The 27,185-nt window shown below is 37.8% G+C and overlaps 1 protein-coding gene across 6 annotated transcripts in view; it reads left to right on the forward strand.

The window, feature by feature from the left end:
- Positions 1-27,185, forward strand: part of BLTP1 (bridge-like lipid transfer protein family member 1) — a 181,890-nt gene that overhangs the window by 51,337 nt on the left and 103,368 nt on the right. For 5 of the 6 annotated variants that reach the window (XM_080671792.1, XM_080671790.1, XM_080671794.1 and 2 more), the window contains exons 23-35: positions 1,555-1,734; positions 3,627-3,755; positions 12,964-13,083; positions 13,756-14,036; positions 15,107-15,357; positions 17,391-17,649; positions 18,813-19,650; positions 22,059-22,129; positions 22,659-22,832; positions 24,579-24,699; positions 25,701-25,847; positions 26,228-26,355; positions 26,907-27,106. In XM_080671792.1, the coding sequence (XP_080527918.1) occupies positions 1,555-1,734; positions 3,627-3,755; positions 12,964-13,083; positions 13,756-14,036; positions 15,107-15,357; positions 17,391-17,649; positions 18,813-19,650; positions 22,059-22,129; positions 22,659-22,832; positions 24,579-24,699; positions 25,701-25,847; positions 26,228-26,355; positions 26,907-27,106 (2,899 nt within the window). The remainder of the gene's footprint in view (positions 1-1,554; positions 1,735-3,626; positions 3,756-12,963; positions 13,084-13,755; positions 14,037-15,106; positions 15,358-17,390; positions 17,650-18,812; positions 19,651-22,058; positions 22,130-22,658; positions 22,833-24,578; positions 24,700-25,700; positions 25,848-26,227; positions 26,356-26,906; positions 27,107-27,185) is intronic. The other variant, XM_080671791.1, reaches the window with a different exon arrangement.

The following is a 27,185-nucleotide window of genomic DNA, read 5'->3' on the forward strand; positions in this document are numbered from 1 at the left end:
TCTCTCTCTCTGAAAGCTGCAGGTAAGGATATGCTTTGCCTCTTCCAGCTTTTGCTGGTTGCTAGCAGTCCTTGGCATTACTTGTCTTGTAGACACTTCACTCAAGTTCTGCTTCCATATTCATATGGCATTCATGTGCCTATGTGTCCCCATTTTTCTCTTACTAAGACATGTCTAAGAAGGAATCCCTAATCCAATGAAATCTCATTTTGACTTGGTTGCATCTGCCAAGACCCTATCCTGTGTCCAAATAAAGTCACATTCACAGGTACGTGGGCTTGGGACTTGAACATACCTTTTGGGGGGATACCATTCACCCCATAACATGATGCAAGCCGTAATACAAATTTAGAATATAATCTTTATTAGTGTACTAGGTAGGCTACACCTTTAGGACAGGCCAATTTCCACATGTATTTTTAAGCTTAAAAAAAAACTGAAAAATTTTATACTGAGAATTATGGAATCTCTGTGCCAGAAGAGATCTTTACTGACCATCCTCCCCAACTCCCTCAGATAAAGCAAGGAAACTGAGGCCTGGAGAAGTTAGGCAATTTTATATATGGTTACACAACTTAGATGAAAATAAAATAAAACATTGATTAGAAGTTCTAGAGGTGTATTATAGTCATAATTTGAAACTTCCTTCTAAGAAGTCATTATGAATTAGATTTTTTAGCCCTTTTCCTTAAAACAATTTTTTAAGAACACATTTCCACAAATGTGTTGAAACAAGGAACACTAACTTTAAGTTGGCCTGCACACACACACTGAGAAGGCTGCCATAGTAAAACTCACTTGGGAAATACCTGTGAACTGTCTCAGTGTATAGTCGTGTGTTGGTGTCTCTAAGACCTGCTGTGAGGTCATCTGTGCAGGTACTTGGTCAGTAGTATCTGCTTTTGTGGTCACCCAGTTAGGTGCAGTGGGATACTTGATGACCAAGGCAGAAATGGTCTTTACCCTAGTCAGCTGGTGGATAGATAAATATGGAGGAAATTACCATTAAGATAAATACTTTCAAGTGTAAAAAGTGTTGCAAGGAGAAGTGTGAGGTGCTTGGTAGCATATCATGGTCTTGAGACAAGAACATGATAAAATATGCCTTTACTAACAAAATCTGTATGGAAGACGGCTTCCTGACCTAGTTCTTCATTTTATGGTCTTAATGATCTTTATTGTTCCCTGTTATTTTCTTCTTTTTAATATTTTAATCTCATGATTCCTGCCTTCCCGCAAGACATTGGCCTGTTATATTTCCTGCCAGTTAGAGTCTGGGTTTCTTTTTCTTCCTTAAGGCAGGGACCACTCTGAGAGCGACGTTTTTTGTAGGAGTTTGCTGTATTGCTTTGTAGCTGGGCTCTCATGGGTACTGTCACTGCAGAAGCTTTACTTAGACTTTCATGGGTAAAAGGCGTGTCAGGAGCTTGTGAATCCTGAAGCCTTATTTTCCAGATATCATGTTTTTTACTGTTTGTCTCTGGGGAAAAACAACTAGAAATCATAATGTAATTTTCTTGTATGTATTTCTTACTATCTTGTTCTTGTTTTCAGCAGCGACCCCCTGTAGATGACGCACTCAAGGAAGGTCATATCAATTTGTCAGGTCTCCAGCTGAGAGCACATGCCATGTTCTCAGCAGAAGGTCTTCCTTTGGGAAGTGATTCCCTAGAATACGCATGGCTAATTGACGTGCAGGCTGGAAGCCTCACAGCTAAGGTCACGGCACCACAGGTACGAGTGTCAGAGTACCATCTGCTACATTCTTTTCCTTTTCCTCCACTCACCCACTGCCCCAAGAGCAAGTTGTTTGAATGTCCGTTGCATTTCCACTAATGACATTCTGATTCCTGACAGTCACAATTTTTCTTAGCAATAGATGAATAACAGACAAGTTTCATTTTTCTGAGCCACATGAAACTGGTGAGTGTAATGTTGTATAGTTCTACATAGTACCTTAAAGAATTTGAAACTTTCTTTGGGAAAAACTTAGGCTGAGATATATATTGCACATATATGTATCATTAAGCTTATATTATTTGATTCTCCACTGTTGGAATAATCTTCTTTTGCCAGTATATAGAATAATTTTCTAAAAACTTTGCTTTTTTGTGTATTTCTTAACATTTATGATATTAAGGGTTAGGTAGCACGGTTCTTTACTTGTCATGTCTCAAAGCAAGATACCATCATTTGTACCTGCTATTAGTGATGTAGGGTGCTGGTTTAAAAAAATAGATACGAATTTACTGGTGTGTAAGCCTGGTTTAGAGGGCTAGTTGAGATCCTTTGGATAATTTCTCCCTCCTTTCACCATCTTTCCCACCGTGTATTTAGAAGAATCAGAGGCCTTAAAGATTATTTACTTCTAGAAATGGACCCTGAAATTTAGTAGAATAGTCATTTTACTGTAACATTTCACCTGTTGAGCCATATCTTTACGATAATATGCATGCTTAGCTGGCATTTCAAAAGACTGAAATGTGGCAGAAATGTACATACTCAATTTTAATAAAAAGTTACAGAGTAGGTATGAAACATATAATTGAGAGTTTGGTAGTAGCAACAAGATGAATAATGAATCGAAGTATCTTCTATATCTGAAAGAAATTGTTGGGAGACAGCAAAAATTAAGATTCTAAAAATAGGAGAATGAATGAATTGCAAAGGGATTAGAAATGGATACAAATAAATATAATGGAATGTATAAAAATGGACAAAAAATATTCAGTGCTCTCTGGCCTCATAACTAGCCTGTCCTAATTATCCACCATTTCCTTTCTCTCCATTTACAAGTAAAAACTGAAGCATATAACAAAAGCTTGTTTTCTAATGAGCTATGCCAACGCTGCAAGATTGGACACGATTCCTTTAACCTAAGGATTGCTAGACTCTCACATGTTTATAAATTGCATTTCTTAGAAAATGAAATACTTTCTTCTGCACTCGAGTCTTGGCATCACTGTTTTCTCTGAGATTCTTGATTCCTTAGGTGCTTTTAATGTTTATGCCATTCTTTGTATGTTTTAAAAGTGAAATTCATGTTTTCCAGTAGTTTAAATTATGTACTTTTTAGGTGGTATAATATGTATACCCATGTCTCAGTGTGTTTACTAACTCTAATCAATTACAGAATTTAGGGTTTTTGAAAATCTGAAGAGTTGATATATGGTTACTTAAGCTTTTATTTACTTAAACAAACAGAATCTTCAAAGTACCTGATTTCCCCAAATCGTAGTTCAATATGATAATTAAATACTCAAATTTCACACCAAAGCTTGGTTGATTATTAGGTAGAGAATTCTAGGTGTGAGGATTCCGGTTAGTCATATAAGAAGGAAGATATAACCTTGAAGAAAAGTACTTTAGAAGTTGAATTTTTCAGTTGAAATTAATTCATTATGGCAATGTATTTTGTCATTCATGAATGTAAAGTAACACAAGTTTATAACTGATGTCAAGGTAGAAAAATCATGATGTTGACTAACAAGTGGATTATGTAGCAGCATGTGTAAGATGGCGTTTGGGATCTTTCAAGCTATGTTAATATTCTTAATTAGCTTTTGAGCTCCGAGTGCTTGTTTAGTGTGCTAACATGTTGTCAACCTGTACTGCTTATTTTGCAGCTGGCTAGTCTCTTGGAGTGGGGGCAGACATTTGTTTTTCACGTGGTGTGTCGGGAGTATGAACTGGAAAGACCCAAGTCAGTAATGACATGTCAACATGGACTTGATCGTCGGTTCTGCGAATCCAAGGTATGTTGACAAATAAGATAGCAGCATTATAAACATTTAGGGACTTTTTAAAATGACCGATTGGGATACCAGCTTTAAAGCAAATGCACATAGGCACTAAGTAAACACTATAGTTCAATTTTTTAAATTAATAAAATTACTTTTGCAAATCGTAGCCAGTTGTTATTTAGTTGTAAGTATCGAAAATATGAGATAATTGCCTGACTGGTGTGGTCAGTGGTTGAGTGTTGACCTCTGAACCAGAATGTCATGGTTTGATTCCCAGTCAGGGCACATGCTCAGGTTGTGAGCTCAATCTCCCGTAGCGGGTGTGCAGGAGGCAGCCGGTCAATGATTCTCTCTCATCATTGATATTTCTTTTTCTCTCTCCCTCTCTCTTACTCTCTGAAATCAATTAAAAAATAAAAATAAAATATGAGGTAATTATTAAAACATGCATTCACAAATAAATGGAGATATGAAAATTATAACTTTTTAAAAAATATATTTCTTTATTGATTTCAGAGAGGAAGGGAGAAGGAGAGAGAGATAGAAACATCAATGATGAGAGAGAATCATTGATCGGCCGCCTCCTGCACACCCCCTACCGGGTATCAGGCCCACAACCCAGGCATGTGCCCTTGGCCGGAATCGAACCTGGCACCCTTCAGTCCGCAGGCTGACGCTCTATCCACTGAGCCAAGCCGGCCAGGGCTGAAAATTATATCTTATCTCTTACATGTTTGATGTCAATACTCAGATATTATTGCACTGAGTCTTTGGGATTGGCTCTATATTTGTGTAGAGAATTAGAAATTGAAGCCAGGGGAAGTTCAGATTCCTTGTGTGACACTGTTTGCAGACTCCTCTCTTCTGCAGTGTGATTAGCAGTGTGGAGCATTTGCCAGTTTTCTTGACTTAATTTATGCTCTTTCCACAACATTGCATGACCTTGACTCGGTCATTACAGCACCTTTAAGACCATGTACTGTGACAATGACAGGCAGACTGTTACTTTGAAGTAAATACTGTTCCTTATGAATTTGGGGGTGGGGAGCATTTGGAGGGGGCAGGGAGAAGTGTGCCCATTTCAGAAAACCCAGAAAACTCTGAAGTTTCAAAAGAGAAAAATAACTTACCCTATTCTATAATACAGAGATAACTATTGTTTAGTTTTTGTATTTTCTTTCCTGTGTCTTTATTCTTTTGCTATACGAAGTATATTTGTTTGCTAATATATTACTATAATTGAATGTGATTCATCCTGCTTTTAATTTTATGTCCAAAAAAATCTGTAACCCATGCTTATTTACCAATAATAATGGAAATAGCTACAATTTGTGATAAAAATTAGTTTTTCCTGCCTAGCCAGTGTGGCTCAGTGGTTGAGTGTTGACCTATGAACCAAAGAGGTTCAATTCCCAGTCAGGGCACATGCCCAGGTTGTGGGATTGATCCCCAGTAGGGGGCGTGCAGGAGGCAACCAATCTGTGATTCTCATAATTGATGTTTCTGTCTTTCTCTCCCTCTTCTTTCCTCTCTGAAATAAATAAAAACATTAAAAAAATTAGTTTTTCTGTTCTATACACATTGCCAGGCCCCAAGAAATTAATTCCTTAGTCATTTGTCAGCCAGTTAGTTTCTTATGGATAATTCACACATACTTACAGGCGTCTCCTCCCTTTTTTCTTTATTTTTCTTATTTTTTTTGTTAATCCTCACCCGAGAGTATTTTTTCCATTTATTTTTAGAGAGACACACAGAGAGAAACATCGATGTGAGAAAGACACATTGATTGGTTGCCTCCTGCATGCAGCCCCATCTGGCACCAGGGATTGAGCTTGCAACTGAGGTACATGCCTTTGACCAGAATCGACCCTGTGACCCTTCAATCTGAGGACCAATGCTCTAAGTACTGAGCCAAACTGGCTAGGGCCCTTTTTTTCTTTTTTAGACTCAAAGCTTTTATGTCACATTCAGTTTTATTGAGGCATAATTTACACGTAATAAATTCACCTTTTTTTAATACCACGTGTAAACAACCCCTCCCCCCATGGACTGTATATTTCTACAAGTGTGTGTATGTATTCAATATATAGGCATGCACATAGGCTCACACATAAATATGTGTATACATTTTTTTTTAATAATTCTTAATTGTTGAAAGTATTACATATGTCCCCTTTTTTCCCCCCATTGACCCTCTCCTGTCCATCCTTGGCCCCTTGCCCCAGTCCTTAAGCACCCTATTGTCTGTGTCCAATTATTCTTTTAAAGTTATACATTTCACATTTTGATGAGTGTGATATATACTGGTGTAACCACTAGAACCAATGAAGACCTCGAACATTTCTATCACCTTCAGTTCCTTCATGTCCCTTTGTAGTCAGCTGCTCTGCCATGCAACTGATATGCTTTCTGTCATTTTACTTTATTACTAGGGGCCTGGTGCACAGATTCGTGCACATTTAAAGGATATTAATTAGAATGTGGCTGGTGGGGTGTGACTAAGCAAGATGGGCTGGACATGCCCTGGAGCCAACCTTCCGCACTCTCTCCCCAGCCAGCCACACCTGGGGCGGCGCCAGGGCTCAAAGGGCGTCTGTGGAGTGAGCGAGGTCCTTCTGGCAGATGGGGTCCCTCAGCCTGGCCTGCGGGGATGGGCCCAAACCGGCAGTCTGACATCCTCTGAGGGGTCCTGGAGTGTGAGAGGGCACTCTGCAAAGTTGCTGTTGCTCGGCAGCTCCTGCATTGAACATCTGCCCCCTGGTGGTCATTGTGCATCATAGCTACCTGTTGGACAGTCGAACGGTTGGACGGTCGCTTAGGCTTTTATATATGTAGATTATTTTTGTTGTTGTTAATCCTCACCTGAGAATAGTTTTCCATTGATTTTTAGGGAGAGTAGAAGAGAGAAAGTAAGACAGAGAGAAACATCGATGTCTGAGAAACACATCAATTGGTTGCCTCCTGCATGAGCCCTGGTTCTGGGCCGGGAAGGAGCCTGCAACCAAGATATATGTCCTTGACTGGAATTGAAACTGGGATCCTTTGGTCCACAAGCTGACGCTCTGTCCACTGATCCAAACTGGCTAGGGCATGCTTCCTGTTATTTTAGATTTATTTGTTTTAGGTCTATTTTGTGTGGAGGAAATGTATTCTTTTTTTTTTTTATCAGTTTTTTTTTTTATTGTTAAAGTATTACATATAGTAGTACATATATCTCCTTTTTTTTCCCCCCATTGATCTTCCCCCCAGCCTCCACTACCCCCTGTCGCATGCCCTCATCCCACCCCCCACAGTGTCTTGTGTCCATGGGTTGTGCTTATATGCATGCATACAAGTCCTTTGGTTGATCTCTTTCCACCTCTCCCCAACCCTCCCCAGCCTTCCTGCTGTAATTTGACAGTCTGTTCGGTGCTTTACTGCCTCTGTATCTAACTTTTTGTTCATCAGATTATAATGTTCTTTATTTTCCATAAATGAGTGAGGTCATGTGGTATTTTTCTTTCATTCCTGGCTTATTTCACTTAACATAATGCTCTCCAGGTCCAACCATGCTGCTGCAAATGGTAAGAATTCCTTCTTTTTTATAGCAGCGTAGTATTCCATTGTGTAGATGTACCATAGTTTTCTAATCCACTCATCTGCTGATGGGCATTTAGGCTGTATCCATATCTTAGCTATGGTGAATTGTGCTGCTATGAACATAGGGGTGCATAAATCCTTTCTGATTGGTGTTTCTAGTTTCTTGGGATATATTCCTAGAAGTGGGATTACTGGGTCAAATGGGAGTTCCATTTTTAGTTTTTTGAGGAAACTCGATACTGTTCTCCACAGTGGCTGCACCAGTCTGCATTCCCACCAGCAGTGCACGAGGGTTCCTTTTTCTCCGCATCCTCGCCAGCACTTGTGGTTTGTTGATTTGTTGATGATTGCCATTCTGACAGGTGTGAAATGGTACCACATTGTCGTTTTGATTTGCATCTCTTGGATAATTAGTGACTTTGAGCATGTTTTCATATGTCTCTTGGCCTTCCTTCTGCCTTCTTTCAAAAAGATTCTATTTAGGTCCATTGCCCATTTTTTTATTGGATCATTTATCTTCCTTTTATTAAGTTGTATAAGTTCCCTGTAGATGTCGGAGATTAAACCTTTATCAGTGATAACATTTGCAAATATGTTCTCCCATACAGTGGGCTTTCTTATTGTTTTGTTGATGGTTTCTTTTCCTGTACAAAAGCTTTTTATTTTGATGTAGTCCCATTTGTTTATTTTCCCTTTAGTTTCCATTGCGGTATTGGTGAAGAAATTGCTTTGGCATATGTGGATTCCTCTAGTATTTTTATGGTTTCCCGTCTTATGTTTAAGTTCTTTATCCATTTTGAGTTTATTTTTGTGTATGGTGTAAGTTGGTGGTCTAGCTTCATTTTTTTGCATGTATCTGTCCAATTTTCCCAACACCATTTATTGAAGAGACTGTCTTGACTCCATTGTATGTTCATGCCTCCTTTGTCAAATATTAATTGAGCATAGTGGTTTGGGTCGATATCTGGGTTCTCTATTCTATTCCATTGGTCTATATGTCTGTTCTTATGCCAGTACCAGGCTGTTTTGATAACAGTGGCTTTGTAATACAGCTTGAAATCCGGTATTGAGATCCCAACTACTTTGTTCTTCTTTCTCAGGATTGCTGTGGCTATTCGGGGTCTTTTTTTATTCCAGATGAATATTTGGAGAGTTCTTTCTAGGTCTGTGAAATATGTCGTTGGTATTTTAATGGGGAGTGCATTGAATGTATAGATTGCTTTGGGTAGTATGGACATTTTAATGATGTTGATTCTACCAATCCATGAACATGGCATGTTCTTCCATCTGTTTACGTCTTCCTCTATCTCTTTATTCAGTGTCCTATAGTTTTCCACGTATAGGTCTTTTACCTCCCTAGTTAAGTTTATTTCTAGGTATCTTAATTTTTTTGGTGCGATGGTAAATGGGATTGCTTTTTTAGTCTCTCTTTCTGTAAGTTCACTATTGGTGTATAGAAATGCCATAGATTTCTTGGCGTTAATTTTGTATCCTGCTACATTGCCGAATTCATTTATTAAGTCTAATAGTTTTTTGATGGAGTCTTTCGGGGTTTTTATGTACAACATCATGTCATCTGGGAATAGGACAGTTTTACTTCTTCTTTTCCAATTTGGATGCCTTTTATTTCTTCTTCTTGTCTAATTGCAGTGGCTAATACTTCCAGTACTATGCCGAACAGGAGTGGTGAGAGTGGGCATCCCTGTCTTGTTCCTGTTCTTAGGGGAAATGGTTTTAGTTTTTGCCCATTGAGTATGATGTTGGCTGTGGGCTTATCATATATGGATTTTATTATGTTGAGGTATGATCCTTCTATTCCCACCTTGCTGAGAGTTTTTAATCAAGAAAGGGTGTTGATTTTGTCAAATGCTTTTTCTGCATCAATTCATATGACTATGTGATTTTTATCTCTCAATTTGTTTATGTGATGTATCACATTTATTGATTTGCGGATATTGTACCATCCTTGCATCTCTGGGATAAATCCTACTTGGTCATGGTGTATGATCTTTCTGATGTACTACTGGATCCTATTTGCTAGAATTTTGTTGAGGATTTTTGGCATCTACGTTCATGAGGGATATTGGCCTGTAATTCTCTTTCATTGTGTTGTCTTTATCTGGTTTTGGTATTAGGGTGATGCTGGCTTCATAGAATGAGCTTGGAAGTGTTCCTTCCTCTTGAATTCTTTGGAATAGTCTTAGGAAGATAGGTTTTAGTTCTTCCTTGAATGTTTGGTAAAAACTCCCCTGTGAAGCCATCTGGCCCCAGGCTTTTGTTTTCTGGAAGCTTTTTGATGACTGCTTCAATTTCTTCCATAGTTATCGGCCTATTGAGATGTTTAGATTCTTCCTGATTGAGTTTTGGAAGGTTGTATTTTTCTAGGAATATGTCCATTTCCTCCAGGTTGTCCAGTTTGTTGGAATAGAGTTGTTCATAGTATTTTTTAACAATCCTTTGTATTTCGGTGGGGTCTGTTGTTATTTCTCCTCTTTCATTTCTGGTTTTGTTTATTTGGGTCCTCTCTCTTTGCTTCTTGGTGTGCCTGGCTAGAGGTTCATCAATCTTGTTTATCCTTTCAAAGAACCAGCTCTTGGTTTTGTTGATCTTTTGTATTGTTTTTTTTTTTTGGTCTCTATGTCATTTCTCTCTGCTCTGATGTTTATTATTTCCTTCCTTCTGTTTACACTGGGCTTTTCTTGTTGCTCTCTTTCTAATTATTTGAGTTGTAGGGTTAGGTAATTTATTACCATTGTTTCTTGTGTTGTTTTTTTTGTTTGTTTGTTTGTTTGTTTGTTTGTTTTTGCAGTAGGCTTGTAGAGCTATGAACTTCCCTCTCAAGACTGCTTTCATTGTGTCCTATAGATTTTTGGATTGTTGTGTTTTCATTGTCGTTTGTTGCCATGATGTTTTTTATTTCTTCTTTCATCTCTCTGGTAACCTAGTCATTGTTTAATTGCATGGTATTTATTATCCATTTGTTTGATTTTTTTGGATTGTTTTTATTGTAGTTGATTTCCAGTTTTATGCCACTGTGATCTGAGAAGATGCTTGATATGATTTCTATCTTCTTGAATTTGAAGACTTTTCCCTGTGACCCAATATATGGTCTATCTTTGAAAATGACCCATGTGCACTTGAGAAGAATGTATATTCTGTGGCTTTGGGGTGAAATGTTCTGAAGATGTCAATTAATTCCATCTGGTCTAGTGAGTCACTTAAAATTGATGTTTCTTTGCTGATTTTTTGTTTAGAGGATTTGTCCAATGGTGATAGTGGTGTATTAAAGTCTCCTACTATGATTGTATTGCTGTTAATCTCTCCCTTGATATCCTCCAGGAGTTTTTTTATGCATTTGGGTGCTCCTATATTGGGTGCGTATATGTTTACCAGAGTTATTTCTTCTTGTTGGATTTTTCCCTTTAGTGTTATGAAGTGGCCTCTCTTATCTCTTGTATTTCCTTCACTTTGAGGTCTAATTTGTCAGATATAAGTAATGCTACCCCAGCTTTTTTTTTCATTTCCATTCTCCTGAAAATCCTTTTTCCATCCCTTCACCCTCAGTCTGTGTGTGTCTTTTTTTCTGAGGTGGGTTTCTTGTAGACAGCAGCTATATGGGTCATGTTTTCTTATCCACTCAGCTACCCTATGTCTTTTGATTGGGGCATTTAATCCATTTACATTTAAAGTTATTATTGATAGGTACTTGTTTGTCACCATTTTTATTCTTTATGCCTGTGTTTCTTCTTCGCTCCCTGTTTCTTCTTTTAACAGCAGACCTTTTAGCATTTCTTGCATTGCTGGTTTGGTGGTAATAAGCTCTCTTAGTCCTTTTTTGTCTGTGAAGCTCCTGATTTCACCTTCAATTTTGATTGATAGCCTTGCTGGGTACAGTATTCTTTGATTCAGACCCTTCCTTTGTATGACTTTGTATATTTCATTCCATTCCCTTCTGGCCTGATGTGTTTCTGTTGAGAAATCAGTCGCTAGTCTGATGGGGGTTCCTTTGTAGGTAACTTTCTGTCTCTCTCTGGCCGCTTTTAAGATTCTTACTTTGTCGTTGGTGTTTGCCAATTTAATTATAATGTGTCTTGGTGTTGGTCATTTGGGGTTCATTTTCCTTGGGACTTTGTGAGCTTCTTGGATTTGTGTGAGTTTTTTCTTCTCTATATCCGGGAAGTTTTCTGTCATTATTTCTTCAAACAGGTTTTCTATTCCTTGCTCAGTTTCCTCTCCTTCTGGAACCCTTGTTGTGCAGATGTTGTTTTGTTTCGTGTTGTCCCAAAGTTCCCTTAGGCCCGTGGTTGGCAAACTGCGGTTCGCAAGCCACATGTGGCTCTTTGGCCCTTTGAGTGTGCCTCTTCCACAAAATACCATGGCCTGGGCGAGTCTGTTTTGAAGAAGTGGCGTTAGAAGAAGTTTAAATTAAAAAAATTTGGCTCTCAAAAGAAATTTCAATCGTTGTACTGTTGATATTTGGCTCTGTTGACTAATGAGTTTGCTGACCACTGCCTTCGGCTCTCCTCCTGCTTTATAATTTTTTTTTTCTAGAAGCTGTTCTACTTGGGTATTTTTTCCCATCTTGTCTTCTTGCTCACTGATGCGGTCCTCTGCTTCTTCTAGTCTACTCTTGATACTTTCTATTGAGTTCTTTACAGCAGCGATGTAATTTTTCATTTCTTCTTGGTTCTTCTTCATTTCCTCTTGGTTCTTACTCATATTGTCGAATTTGTCTTCCATTCTTTTCATCCACCTTATGACCATTTCTCTGAATTCTTTCTCTGACAGGTTGCTTGCCTCCATTTCGTTTACTTCCTTTTCTGGTGGTGCCTGCTTTTCTTTCATATGCGGGCTGTTTCTTTGTCTCTCTTCTCCGGGTGTCTGGTTATGTGGTTGTCTCTCTCCTGCAAGGCTGGTCTCCAGAGGCCGAGAGCTGAGTAAAGCTCCTCACTTGCTTGCCAGTATATTAAATGTTTATACAGTGGCCTTAGCTGGGTTTAGCCCTGTATCCAGTCCAGGTGGTGTCAACAACCCTTACTCTCAAGACTGCATCCTTGGAAATCAGGAAATATATTCTTATAGCGCACTGTGCCACTAACAAGCAGTAATGTGCTGTTAGGCCAGTACTTATTCAGGGCTGCCATTGCCCTGGGAAGCTCATTGAAATAGATGGCTTGTATGTTTTCATCCAACCTAGACATGACCAAGTCTATGTGTTAGGAGTAAAACTAAATTAAATCTGTGTGGCTTGTCCTAGGTAGTACCATAAAATTCACAGTGATGTATTTGTGTGTGTGTATAAAACAAATATGTATGGAGAGCTCATAAAAAATCTTACAGCTTTAGACTATACTTTTTTTTATAAACCTATAACACTGTTAACTTTGATGATTCCTTTTGAGTTTCAGTAACAAGTTATATTCTGTCCATTTAAACTTGCTAATTGCCCCTTTTAAATGAAAATTGTACATAGATACTTGTGATTAGTTTTCTAATTTGGAGAGACTTTAATTGCTGATGATTTTGTTTATCATTATAAAAAAGTGAAATTTAACATACTGATTTTAAAAAATACACATGTGATCAGAATTTTGTTTGTGTATTTAAATAGAATTAACTATTCCATCTTTTTCCATTTTAGTTGAGTTGTATTCCTGGCCCCTGTCCAACTTCAAGTGATTTGAAATACACCATGACTCGTTTAGCGGTAGATGGAGCTGATATTTATATTGTGGAGCATGGTTGTGCTACAAATATAAAGGTACATGTTTGTCTGTTTCTTGGCCAGTGTAGTTCTTTTTCCTTTTTACCAAACTAGACCTCTATTTCTTGAAATACAACACACATTTATAATTTGCCATCTGACCAAATACTATAGAATTCTAGGAGATAGCTGTTTTCAACTCATTAATGGTCTCTTCCAGTATTACTTTTAAAAGGGATACTTTTCTGCTATTTTACTCTAACTGAATTATTATAACATTACTTTCTGGCAGAGATATAGACTAATAGCTTGCTTTTATGGCAGGGAAGTGAACTGGGTAATGTTTTTCAAAGATTGGATTTTGAATGCTTACAGGTTTTATACATTATGGTTCCTGCCTGGATCCAGAAAACATTTGTTTTCCACCTCTGCTTTGTGCATTATTGTTTAAAATCAAGCTTTGTTAAAAAATTTATTACTTATTATTCTAGCTTTCTTTCTTCCTTCTCTTGTTTTTCTTTGGACTATGTTCTATGTTTCTTTTATCCTTTTCTTAAATTGAATGTTTTTATTCTGTTATTTATTTTTGCTATTGCACTTTCCCCCTTTTTCCTTTCTTTTTCTTCTCTCTTATGCAACTTGAAATAATTACCTATTATGTAGTTTATTCTAAGTTGTTAAAAAATACAGAAACTAGAGTTTTGTTCCATTTTCTTCATTCAACTTTAGATGGGGGCAATCCGGGTTGCAAACTGTAATCTCCACAACCAGTCAGTTGGGGAAGGGATAAGCGCAGCAATTCAGGACTTCCAAGTGAGACAGTACATTGAACAGATGAATAATCCCAGAGCTGGGCTCCAGCCTGCAATTCTGCGGAGGGCCTACTGGCTAGAAGCTGGCTCGGCCACCTTAGGACTAATCACTGTTGATATTGCACTGGCAGCTGATCATCATTCTAAACATGAGGCACAGAGACATTTCTTAGAAACTCACGATGCCAGAACTAAGAGGTAAGTGAAATTTAAGATGAAAATTGCTAGATAATTATAGAGGAGTTTTACTGTTAGAAATGGAATCAGAGTATTTAAGTAAAGACCTAATATGATTGTGTCCCTACATGGTAACTCATTGACCTTCAACTTTGGGTGCCTTTGTGGATATTTGTTTCCAAGGAGTGTTGGGAGCATGTGTATTAATTTCTGATATAACCAGAAAAGTTATTGACCATGTAGGCCATTAGTTTATTAGTGTTTTCTGAAAAATACAGTTTTTTTAAAAAAATAATATTTTTATTGGTTTCAGAGAGGAAGGGAGAGGGGGAGAAAGATAGAAACATCAATGATGAGAGAGAATCATTGATAGGCTGCCTCCTGCATGCCCCCTACTGGGGATCGAGCCTGCAAACTGGGCATGTGCCCTGACTGGGAATCAAACCGTGCCCTTCTGGTTCATAAGACGATAATGAACCACAGAGCTACACCTGGCCAGGCCATATTATCTCAGTTCTTAATACTTCATTTAGAGTACTAATTACAAAATATTTGTAATTTTTTTTTCTAAAATAGAGCATTATTTTGATTTGATTAAGAAGTAATTTTTTACTTGGCCCATATTTATAATATTTTGGGTGTATTAAATTTGCCATGTGAAATAGGCTCTGAGATGCCCAAATCTATTAAACATAATCTATGCTAATGGTTTTGTCCATTTTTAGATTAAAGTTTAAAATTTTTAGTCCTTTTGAGAATATTCACTGTTTTTTTAAAACTGGATTTAAATTATTTTTATATTTGCTTCTTCTTAGCACTTTGGTTTATTTTAATGTATGCTATATGTCTCTTATTGTTCCTACTTATTTCCATCTCACTTACCATGGTGAGACTATTGTTTGTTTGTTTAAAATGGCAGAATGATTAAAAAGACATATCACAGTAAAATGAACCTTTGTGTTTACCGTGTCTTTTACAAATATTAATAATTAACTTATGTGTAACTAATTATCTGCCAAAAAGTTTTCTGTTCTTAATGAGTTTTTGTTCCATTGTTGTTTCTCATTTTTTTTGTTTGGGATTCTGTTCAGGCTGTGGTTTTTGTGGCCTGATGACACCCTGAGGAATAAGAGGTGCAGGCACAAGTGTGGCTGTCTCGGTGGCTGCAGATTCTTTGGTGGCACAGTGACTGGCCTAGATTTCTTCAGGCTTGAAGAGTTGACACCATCCAGTAGCTCTGCATTTTCAAGCACGAGTGCAGAGTCAGACATGTACTACGGACAGTCTCTGTTGCAGCCTGGGGAGTGGATTATTACCAAGGAAATTCCCAAAATGGTAGATGGTAATGAAATGTGCTAATCTTTTTCATCGTTATCCCTATGCCATCTGAGAGGAGTTCACTGTTACTGTGTTTAATTTAATTTTTTGAGCTGTCTCAGAGGTAGGATTTCATAGCCTGCCTTGTTTTGCAGGTGTTTTAACTAAAGCCAGATAAGATGTGAGTTTTTCAGATTTATGCAAGGCAAAAGTAGGTCCACTATTCACCCAGACTTATTCTAAATATTTCCTTTTATGTCATCATTTTCCTGGAAGCCAGCTTCCAGAGATATACTTAGGAATAGTTATGTTTTAAAGTAACGGTTGTTTTACCAGTTCACTTCAATAGGAAAACTTAGCAATAGTAATATTTATACCATTGGCTCCCTGTTATCAATTAGGTTGGCAAAATATTCTTATCTCTAAAATTAAACATGTCAAGAAGAGAAGTATGGTCTTTCCATAGAGTCTGTAGGATAACTGCAAATATATGTGTTTGATATGAGCAGTGAATGGTGTACTCACTGGATATTAGATTTAGATTTATCATGTATCTTTGCTCTAAAGACTTCAGAAATGGATTTTCCTCTGGGTTTCTTAGTTGTATGTTCCTAAAATTAAGTGTAATAATTATTGCTTAAGTTTCTATGCTGTCAACAAATGAAATGTAGAAAAGTCTTGATATTTCACCAATATTTAGTCTTTTTTCCTTTGTTCATTCAAAACCATTAACTTAGCACTACCTTAGTGGAAAGAGCTGGACTACATATCTACATATGCCTAATTTCTGTTTAAGTGACTTTTCACTGAATAGTAAGATAGAAGTGTATACACATTATTTTAAGGTTGTTTGACTTCAGCAGTTTGACTTATAAAAGCAGATTATCTTATAAAATCAGCAAACACTGAAACTTCTTGACATGGAAAGGAAGTTGCTAAGTACAATTTACCTTCAGTTAAATCGTCTTCTTAAACTATTATCTACTTATATTTGAATAATGTTTGTTTTTAAAGATTTACACAGGCATTTTCTCACTTAATCCCCAAACTACCATGTGAGTTGTATATCATCCCAGTTTATAGTGAATAAACTGAGGCTCATCACTGAGACTAAGGTGCATGAAGTCATATAGCCACGTACATGCCTGAGCAGAAGCTAGAATCAGCCCCTCCCCCATCACGTAACCTCATAGGGCACTTATCACAGACCTGAGGATGTGTTCCAGATAAAAGAAAACATGATAACCAAATGCAATCATGTACAGTCCTAGATTGGATCCTATACTGGAGGGGACAGAATGCTCTAAAGGACCTTATTGGGTTAGTTGAGAAAATTAGAAAGCATGTGGTAGTAATCTCTATAAATACTAAATTGTTAAGTCAGTAACTACATGGGGATTATGTATTATCCTTAGGAAATAAGCCCTTGAGTATCTAGGTTAAAAGACTACAATGTCTGCAAATTTCTCTCCAAGGGTTCAAGAAGTATTATGTATATTATATGTAAATAGAGTAAATGGGGCAAAGCGTTTAAAATAGGAAATTCCAAGTAAAAGATATATGGTGGCTTTGAGCTTATTCTTTTTTTTTAATTATTTTAAAAAATATTTTATTGATTTTTTACAGAGAGGAAGGGAGAGGGATAGAGAGTTAGAAACATAGATAAGAGAGAAACATCGATCAGCTGCCTCCTGCACACTCCCCACTGGGGATGTGCCTACAACCCAGGTACATGCCCTTGACCAGAATCGAACCTGGGACCCTTCAGTCTGCAGGCCGACGCTCCATCCACTGAGCCAAACTGGTCAGGGCTTGAGCTTATTCTTGAAAGTTTTCTGTAAGCTTGAAAAATTTCCAAAGCAAAGAAGACAAAAATTCACTGTCTTTGGATTCTGGATCCACACTTAGGCAGATACTTTGCTTTGTGAAATTATATACTTGTGCTTTTAAAAAATCATTATACTTAAAAACAAGAAATTGAATTAAGTTGCCATGTTATTCATAAATTGCTTTTGAAATTACTATGTTCACATAACCTGCTTTTGTTGGTTGGTGTAGGTCATGTGAACAGCATGAAGAGGAAAGAATGGGAGAATAAATCAGGAGGAATGGAAGTGGAGAGGAAGACTCAGCACCTGAGCCTGCAGGTCCCCATGCGCTGTCACAGCTCGTCCTCGTCCTCAGATGACAACAGCAGCTCCAGTGCGGCCCAGCCTTTACTGGCTGCAGACAAGGAAAGCCCCTCTTCTGTGGCTGATGACCCTGTGCCTCAGAAGGAATTCCTGCATGGAATGAAAAGAGATGACGGTCCAGTGAGGTCAGTTACCAAGTAGATGTGGGAACTTGCTCACAATGGGATTATAATTGCTTCAAACTGTGACCAGAAAAACTTCTTTCCTGTCACCTCACCCACTGTAAAAAATGTTTTTCTCCTCTTGAACATGTTTTTAAATGTCCATTTGCTGTTGTCTCTTTGATTATAAAAGTAGAACATATGTATTCATAACAGGTATTAGGAAAATACAGAAAAGTATGATGACAATAAATATTTCTTGTCATTCGACCTCTCAGAGTGAACTCTTGTTAACCTTTGGGCATTATCCTAGACTGGTAAATATTTTTGTCCTCCTCTTTCTATAATGAGGTTGACTCCTCATTTCTTGAAACACACTTTCCTCTTGACTTGATGGCACATTTTAGGTTCTCCCCCTTCCCCTCAGCTAGTCCTTCTCAGGTTCTGTTTCCACATCTTCCATTTTTTCCTCCCTTCTTTTTCTTCCTCTTACAGCGACCATTTATGAAATGTTGCTATCCCTCAGAACTCTTTGCCCTTTCCTTCATTCTCCATACTGTCTCCCCAGATGGTCTCTCTAACTGTTAGGCTTCAATTATGATCTGTAGCTACCATGTTTAAACTCCAGGCAAAGCCTTTGTCTCTCTAAGCCCAGTTACCTTCTTGATATATCTGCTTGGATATTACACAGTGACCTCAAGCTTGGCATATGGCCTTGTGCCTGTCATGGTCAGCTTGCTTTGCTTTAGTAAATGGCACCTCTACATCAGTTGCCAAAGTTAGAAGTATTGGGGTTATTTGATTTTTTTTCTCTCCAAGTTCTCTCAGTTAATCAAAGGTCTCTGGTGCATTTTCTTGGACAAGCTTTTAAAGGATATGAAAAAAATAACACCACCTAATGAATAGATTAGTTTTCATGGATTATGGATAGATAATATTCATGGGTTTCTTTAAGTTTTGTTGTTTTTGTTTTACGCTTCCTCATTTTTGGGAACTATATGGGATATGAACACATTGCATTGTTTTGATACTTTGTATGGCTAGTTTATTGTGAAATTTTAGATTTTCATTTGTTTGTAAAAGAAATGATTAAAATTACTAAAAGGATTTTATAAGTACTTTTCTTTATATTTAGAGTAAATGATATGATATACAGCAAAGGGTAATAGCTTTGTTTTCTATTTTAGTGTTCCTACAGAAATTTCAGGAAATAGCCCCGTGTCTCCTAATACTCAGGATAAGTCAGTAGGTCAATCCCCTCTGCGGTCTCCCTTGAAACGACAAGCCTCTGTATGTTCCACCCGACTTGGAAGTACCAAGAGCCTGACTGCAGCTTTCTATGGGGACAAGCAGCCAGTCACAGTTGGAGTCCAGTTTAGTAGTGATGTCTCCCGAAGTGATGAGAATGTACTGGACTCACCAAAGCAGAGAAGAAGTTTCGGTTCCTTTCCATACACACCATCAGCGGACTCTAATTCATTCCATCAATATCGATCAATGGATTCCAGCATGTCAATGGCTGACAGTGAAGCCTATTTTTCTGCCGCTGAAGAATTTGAGCCCATTAGCAGTGATGAAGGCCCTGGGACCTATCCAGGTAGAAAAAAGAAGAAAAAGCAGACTCAGCAGATTGACTACAGTAGGGGTTCCATTTATCACAGTATCGAGGGACCACTCACTGGCCATGGAGAAAGTGTTCAGGATCCCCGAACTCTGCCATTCAAAACTCACCCTTCCCAGGCTTCATTTGTTTCTGCACTAGGTGGCGAAGATGATGTTATAGAACATCTGTATATTGTAGAGGGTGAAAAAACAGTAGAGAGTGAGCAGATCACTTCTCAGCAACCAGTGATGAGTTGCTATCAGACTTACCTTACTCAATTCCAGGTGGTTAACTGGTCAGTGAAGCACCCAACCCACAAAAGGACCTCCAAGTCCTCCCTGCATCGGCCCCTTGATCTTGATACACCAACCAGTGAAGAAAGTTCATCATCATGTGAACAGTTCTCTGTTCCAACTTTTAAGGTATAAATCAAATCATTAGTTTCTACACTGATATATTTATTTAGAAAAATGGATTTTGTAGATGTTTTCATAATTAGTCATTTTAGCTACCTTTCTGAAATTAAGGCTTCATGTATGATAGTAGGTCTCAGGGTTAGTGGTGGGAATTATAAAGTGAAGCATATAAAATTGAGGAATAGTTAGACTTGATAGTCACAATATTAGTCAATAAATGTAATAGTTTCTATAACAATGTACTATTAAGATTAGGATCAAGTCTCTGTGAATCCGTATTTTCTGTCTTAAAAATAAATTTTGAAATTGTTTTTTGATAGTTGGTGTTCTAATCCATAACTGCTTCTCTGCAAATTCAGTTCCATTCACTTGAAATTTGATGTCTTATAATTTAGTATGACTGGCTATTGGCCACTTCTGTAGTGTATTATTTAAATGGCTTTTTAAAGAAGAGTTAAAAATAAGTTAAAGTAAATGTAGTAACAATAGTCAATATGAAAACTATTTTATAAAATTATACATTTATAAGAGAACTAGAGGCCCAGTGCACGAATTCATGCATAGGTGGGGTCCCTCGGCCTGGCTGGCAATCAAGGCCTATGGGGGGGGGAGGCTGGTGGGCAAGGGGGAGGGACCACGGGAGGTTGGCTGTGGGAGCGCACTGACCACCAGGGGGCAGCTCCTGCGTTGAGTGTCTGCCCCCTGGTGGTCAGTGCGCATCATCGTGACTGGTTGACCAGTCATTCTGGTTGATCTGGTCTTTCGGTCATAATAGTCACTTAGGATTTTATTTATATAGATTTGTTATGGGTTTAGACCAAAATGAAGCATACGAAATCTTATGGAACTGATTACATATACATATGTTTATATTTAAAGTGTTTTAATGTATTCATTCTTAATTCATATATTATTTACCACCGTGTGCCCAACATTTGATGAAGGAAACTATGGCGCTTATAGTTTAGGGGACAGAGACACAGTTAATAGATAAATGGATAAGTATATGATTACAAATTGAGAAGAGTCTTATGAAGATAATAAAAGAATACTGGGATGGAGAATAATAGATTGTATTGACAAGACAATTAATACTTAAACTGAGGTAATATTTAAACTGAAACTTAAGGGATGAGGAATAGTTGAGGATGAGAAAACCTAGGGCCATTACATTCAGGGCACAGGGATCAGCCTCGCTGAATTGCTAAGGAGGGAAAGAAGTTAGTGTGCTTGAGACCTGGAGAGGTAGCAGGGATCTGCTCCTGATGAGCTGGACACCTGAACAAAGGTGACAAAACAGGTATCAGTAGTTAGAATTTTATTTTAGTTTCATTGAGAAACTTGCAAGAGCTCTAAGGAAATGTGATGTGATGTGTACTTTGTGGAACTGCTACTAAGTGGAACTGAATTGTCATTAAGCAAGAGAGGAAGTGGGGTGACCATTTACTTAGGAGACTGTGGCAGCAGTCTGTGCAAGAGATGACAGGTTTGGGCTTATGTAATACTGGAAATGTGATAATGGAATTGAATATCCTTACAGATATTGAGATATATGTATATGTGTGCAATATATGTTGAAGGAAATGGAAACATTAAAAACAGTTAAAAAGTTTTGGTTTTAAGATTGTGCCCATTTCTCTTCTTGCCCAGGATAAATTGCTCATGCTAAGATTTCAAAATGTTCTTTTTATTTCATATGAAAATATGTTGGTTTATGAATTTTCCAGTATAAAACTAAATGGTACTTGCTGTGCAGAATAGTACCTGAGAGATTAGAATTATTTTAGTATTTTCAATAAATCTTTTAGGTTTGATTAGGCAGTCAAATGTCTGGAGAAAATAAGCCAAGTAATTCATATCTTTAGATCACTTTAAAAATAGAACATAGGAAGTAAGAAAGTTATTTTTCTCCATTAAGTCTAAGTATATGGCTAACATTTAAAAGAGTTCAGTTTGGTTGTTCAAGTGTATTGTTTATATTATTTATCTTTCATTAATATTACAATCCAGCCTTTTCTATAATATAATGTTTCTATGGATTCTTTCCCACTTGAAAGTTGATTTTGCCAGGAAAAGATTCTAAAATTAGCTTAAAATTAAGCCCAGTGTAAATGGTGTTCCAGAAGACAGACTTGGGAGCACTCGCAAGTGCTTTCTTTGTTGGATAGTTTTTTACTCTCACTGCTGAGTTCTACAGCCCTGTCCTGGCATTTGTATGAATAAACTGAAAATGAAATTTCCAAATAAATATTTTCTATGATTTTTTCAATTTGTCTGTGAAATATTTATATCATATCTGTGAAAATCATATTAACAAGGTAATCTGGATATTCACAAATAATCAGTCTATAGCATAAAATTAGAGGATAATTAATATTAAAATTCTACTCTTTAAGCAAAATTTTATATTTTAGGTGATCAAACAGGGGCTCACAGCTAATTCTTTACTAGACAGAGGAATGCAACTTTCGGGATCAACTTCAAAGTAAGTAAAAATTATATACTTTTAAAGAGTAAAGTGTTTTTCTTGATTATAATATCCATAAAGTTTATTCTAAAGAATAACCATTCTTTAATTGACTATAGACTTTATTTTATGAATAAATTACCACAAATAATTCAGCTGTTTGTCTGTGATGGCTTTGCCTACATTATAAGCAGTCAGTGGCATTTCTTTTAGCATACTATGCAAGCCATCACTGGCATAACAAGACTGGAAACTAGTAAGAAATCAGAACTGAAGTTTTCATTTTTGGAAAAGCTCCATCAAGTAAATATAATACAGTCCCCCCCCCCCACTTGATATATTAACCATCTTTGATCAGTTTTTACTTTAGTACCTCATTTGTTCTGTCTTTGAAAAGTATTTGGGAGATGAAATGTCTAGTCCAGTTCCATGAAATTTTCAGTTGAAATAAATGTAGGTTTAAGCAATCACTCATCTTAAGGAAGCTCCAACTCCTGCTATTTTTCATGGTCTTTGTAATATGTACTTTGGTGGTTACATTGTACAGAACACCATATACTCCTTTGGAAAAGAGAGCTGTTGATAGCACAGATGACGAGACAGTAAAGGAAGAGTGGACCCTGGATCAGCCCATCTCTCAGACCAGGACAACAGCCATAGTTGAGGTCAAAGGAACTATTGACATTGTTCTAACTCCCCTGGTGGCTGAAGCTTTAGACAGGTATTGATTTTGTCTAAAACTGTAACTATTATTTGATAAAATGACAAATGTATGTTATATTATGATTAGTATATGTGATATCCTATATGATAAAACCCTAACATGCAAATCAACCGAACGGTGGAACAACCAGCAGAACGACCGCTCCCTATGATGCACACTGCCCCCTGAGAGAGAGGCAACCGACGGTGGCAATCAGGGGGCGGGGCGGGGCCAGCAGACAGGCAGTACCAGACTGCCAGCCAAGGTGGGTGCCAGCGGGGCCCCCCTGATCGCCCTGCCCGCCAAGTCGCCCCACAGATGGCCCTGATCGCCAGCCAGGCCTAAGGACCCTACCCTATATATTGGGAACAGTCTCTTAGATTTAAAAATTAAAACCTGGCAAGGCTACTCTAACACTGAAAAAACAGGATGATGCAGCGATGACATGCATGGACTCTGGCTTGCACATTTTGTGGTCAGCCCTGATTCTGACACTTACAACTGTGTGACAAAACCAATTGCTTAACTTCTCTCTGCTTCAGTTTTTCCACCCATAAGATGGGGAAAATGGTACTACTGTCTCAGAAGAATCATGTTATGTATTACTTTTTATAATCAGGGCAAAAATGTAGCTGCCCGTACAACAGCAAGATGCCTTTCACCTGTATGAAAAGTATGGTCACTGGTACATGTAGCATCCCAGATTGTGAGAGGGATGTCCGACTGCCAGTTTAGGCCCGACATCCCTTTAGGGGTCCCGGATTGCAAGAGGGTGCAGGCTGGGCTGAGGGACCCCCTTCCCCCACCCCCCATGCATGAATTTAGTGCACCGGGCCTCTAGTATGTTCATAAAGAAGAATGTTGATGATGGCTATTTGATTGAACAAAAAGGAAGATATGTTTAAAAATGTCTGTGTTTCACTTAGTTATCATTTGTTACTTTTCAGTCCAAATAATTATATTGCAATGTTATAAGAATTACTAGAGGCCGGTGCATGAAAATTCATGCACTGGAGAGGTGTCCCTCAGCCCAGTCTGCCCCCTCTCACAGTCTGGGAGCCCTCAGGGGCGGGAGGCAACCTGGCAATCAGGGGAAGGTGACGCTTCATCACAGCTCTGTTGCTGCCACTACCAGCAGCACAAACCCCTGGTTACCTGAGCCTTGGGCGGCCCTAGGCAGCTGGGGGGCTGAGGGGACTGGGGGACTCTGGAGGCAGGGGCTGAGGGGACTGGGTGCCACCATCTTGTGGCTGTGGGTGCCTCCATCTTTGAGGGTGGGGCAATCAATTAGCATATTCCCTCCTTATTGTCTGTGGGTGCTGCCATCTTTGAGGGTGGGGCAGTCAGCATATTCCCTCCTTATTGGGTATGGGTGTCGCCATCTTGGAGGGTGGGGCAGTCAGTTAGCATATTCTCTCCTTATTAGGTTGTGGGCACTGCCATCTTTGAGGGTGGGGCAGTTAATTAGCATATTCCCTCCTTATTGGCTGTGGGTGCCACCATCTTTGTGATGGTGTGAGGGTCAATTAGCATATTACCTCTTTATTAGATAGAATATTACATTATAGTTTTCATTTTTTTTGCTTTTCGGTTGATGAGCATAAAATGATCAAATACCCAGTAACTAATTATTATGTTTGATATTATTACTACTATCTAGTTTATTTAGGGAGACAAAATGAACATGAGTAAACTCTAGAATATAATGTAATGGAACAGATTCAGTAAACTAAAGTTTCTCGTTTTCTCTTTCTTCTCCTGCAGATATATCGAAGCGATGGTTCATTATGCTCATACCCGCCATCCAGCTGCAATTGTGGATGACCTTCACGCCAAGGTCCTCAGGGAAGCTATGCAAAATAGCAGGACTACCTTCTCAGAAAATGTAAGAATATTTTATCCAGTTAAGTATGGCAAACTGAATATTCTTCATGTGCACATAATAATCCAAACTTGAAAAAATGGAATGTATTAAAATTTTGTTAGTCATTTAAATTGGAACACATGGACGTTTCTAAACAGTCTTTATATGTCAGTGGCTCCATAAGAGATGGCATATAGAACTATCTTATGGATTAAATAGTAGTCAACTATTTATTAAAATGTGGCTTTATTTTTTCTTTTATTTCAGAAAGTAGCTTAATTTCAGGCCTTCCCTAAGGAGCGTTGGTCCCAAGTGAACAAGTGCTCTCTAGGACTGGTGCATTTCTTTTCTAAGAAAGCAAGCTGCATATTATTTTGACTTTCCTCTATGATTAGATAACTTGACTCCTAATATTTTTGAGATTATTTTTGTTCACCTCAATGAGTCAAGTCACTGCCCTCTGGTGTGTGGTATTCTATTTATGCCATGGTCCAAGCACAAAGCCATTTCTTAGTGGTCACTTCCTGATGCTCTTCTAGTGACTCTCCGCTTCACTTTCAAATTTATCTGGGTCATATTTGGACCATGGCCCAGAGGCAAAGTGCAAGTGAGGCTGATTGTTTTTAGTGGTCCACTTATTCAAAATATATTGGTAGTTAGAGTAGAGGAGTACAGATCAAATGAAATTTGAAAATGTTCTCAACCAACAAGGAGTTAGTTATAAGAAACCAAATCTGCCCCTCAAGTAAGTAGTAATTTAGCAATCATAAAAAATACCCATTATTATTATACCATTTTTCTGTTTCTCTGTAGGCCGATTTCACTTGAGTATGTATCACTTCTCTCAGCCCTGAAGCTGCCAACCTATTTTGGACTTTAAGACTACTAGGGGTGCTAACCCAATGGCAGCTGGCATACCCAGGGGCATAAAGGAGCAGAGTGAATGAGCAGGTCGCTGTTGCAGATGATGTGGAAATTATGAAATGTTTGTGAAATAATAATTTTACTTGCACTCTTTTTAGTTATCTTCCAAACAAGATGTTAGAGGAACAAAAACTGAGCACACTATTATAGGAATGACTAACCAAGGACAAGCACAGACAGATCTTATCATGAAGCAAGATAATGTGACAATTAAAGGTCTTCAGGCTAATATCAGCATACCAAAGGTAACAATTTAGTATTTTAAAAATTTTTCCTGAAAGAGGAGGACATTTTGGTAGTTTTACTCTTTGTATTTACTAAATTGAATGGTAATGGAATATCAAAAACATGTATTTTATTCCCTTGATGATTGAATGTAAAAATTAATGTAATGTAAATAAGTTTACTTAAGTAGAATATTGGGCAAGTTATACTAAAATATTCCAAATTCATCCAGTAAAAATTTAATTACGACTATGAGATTCTATATTTATAAGCTTTGTCTTCATAACTCTCAGACACTTAGATACACTATTCCTAACAGTAGTTTCACTATTTTTGTGTGTATCTTATATGTTTGATAATTTTTACTTTTCAATAACATCTATGCCATTTTCTGTGTTAGGTAAACTTATGTTTGTTACAAGCCTCAGTGGAAGAATCTCCAAGTACAGCTTCCAGTAGAAGCATGACTCATATGTCCCTGGTTGCATTGTGTTTTGACAGAATTGCTACACAAGTTCGTATGAACAGGTAAGAAAGATTTCATTAATTTGAGCCATGACTATCTTGCTGGATGGAAAAGCAAGCCTTAATCATCTTCTTAGTACATTTCTGAAAATTCTGATGTTAAAACTCAAAACTGGTATTGGAATTTCAAATCTCATTTTGTAGGTATTTGAGAGTTTGTACTGTTTGTATTTATTCTATATTTTAGTAAACACTGAACAATTTGTTATGAATATTGGTTTAATTAAAGCAGTGGAATGTTTCGGTTTTTCTAAAATATGTTCTTTATTGATTTCAGAGAGAGAAAGGGAAAGGGAGAGAGGGCTAGAAATATCAATGATGAGAGAGAATCTTTGGTAGACTGCCTCCTCCACGCCCCCTACTGGGGATCAAACCCACAACCTGGGCATGTGCCCTGACTGAAAACCGAACCATGACCTCCTGGTTCATAGGTTGATGCTCAATCACTGAGCCATACCGGCCAGACTGGAATGTTTTTTTTAAGCCACTTATTAGTTAAATGTTGTTCCTGAACTGTTTAAATGTTAATCATATTCTCTTTCTTTTCTGTGAAGAGGTGTGGTTGAAGAGATTTCAAACAACACCGAACCTGGTCGGACATCACAGTTTGATAGGTATGTCCACGCCTCTAAAATGCAGCCACAGTCATCTGGATCTCTCAGATCGAACACCGGAGCAGAAAAAGGCAAAGAAATTGCTGCTAAGTTAAACATTCATCGAGTTCATGGGCAACTCAGGGGTCTTGATACAAAAGGTAGGATTTTACAACAAATATTTTTTCTGTGGCATATATAAAATATAAGAGGATTTTGCAAAAGAAAAACATTTTTTTC

The sequence above is a fragment of the Plecotus auritus genome (genome assembly GCF_963455305.1).
Source record: "Plecotus auritus genome assembly, chromosome: 6".
NCBI lineage: Eukaryota > Metazoa > Chordata > Mammalia > Chiroptera > Vespertilionidae > Plecotus > Plecotus auritus.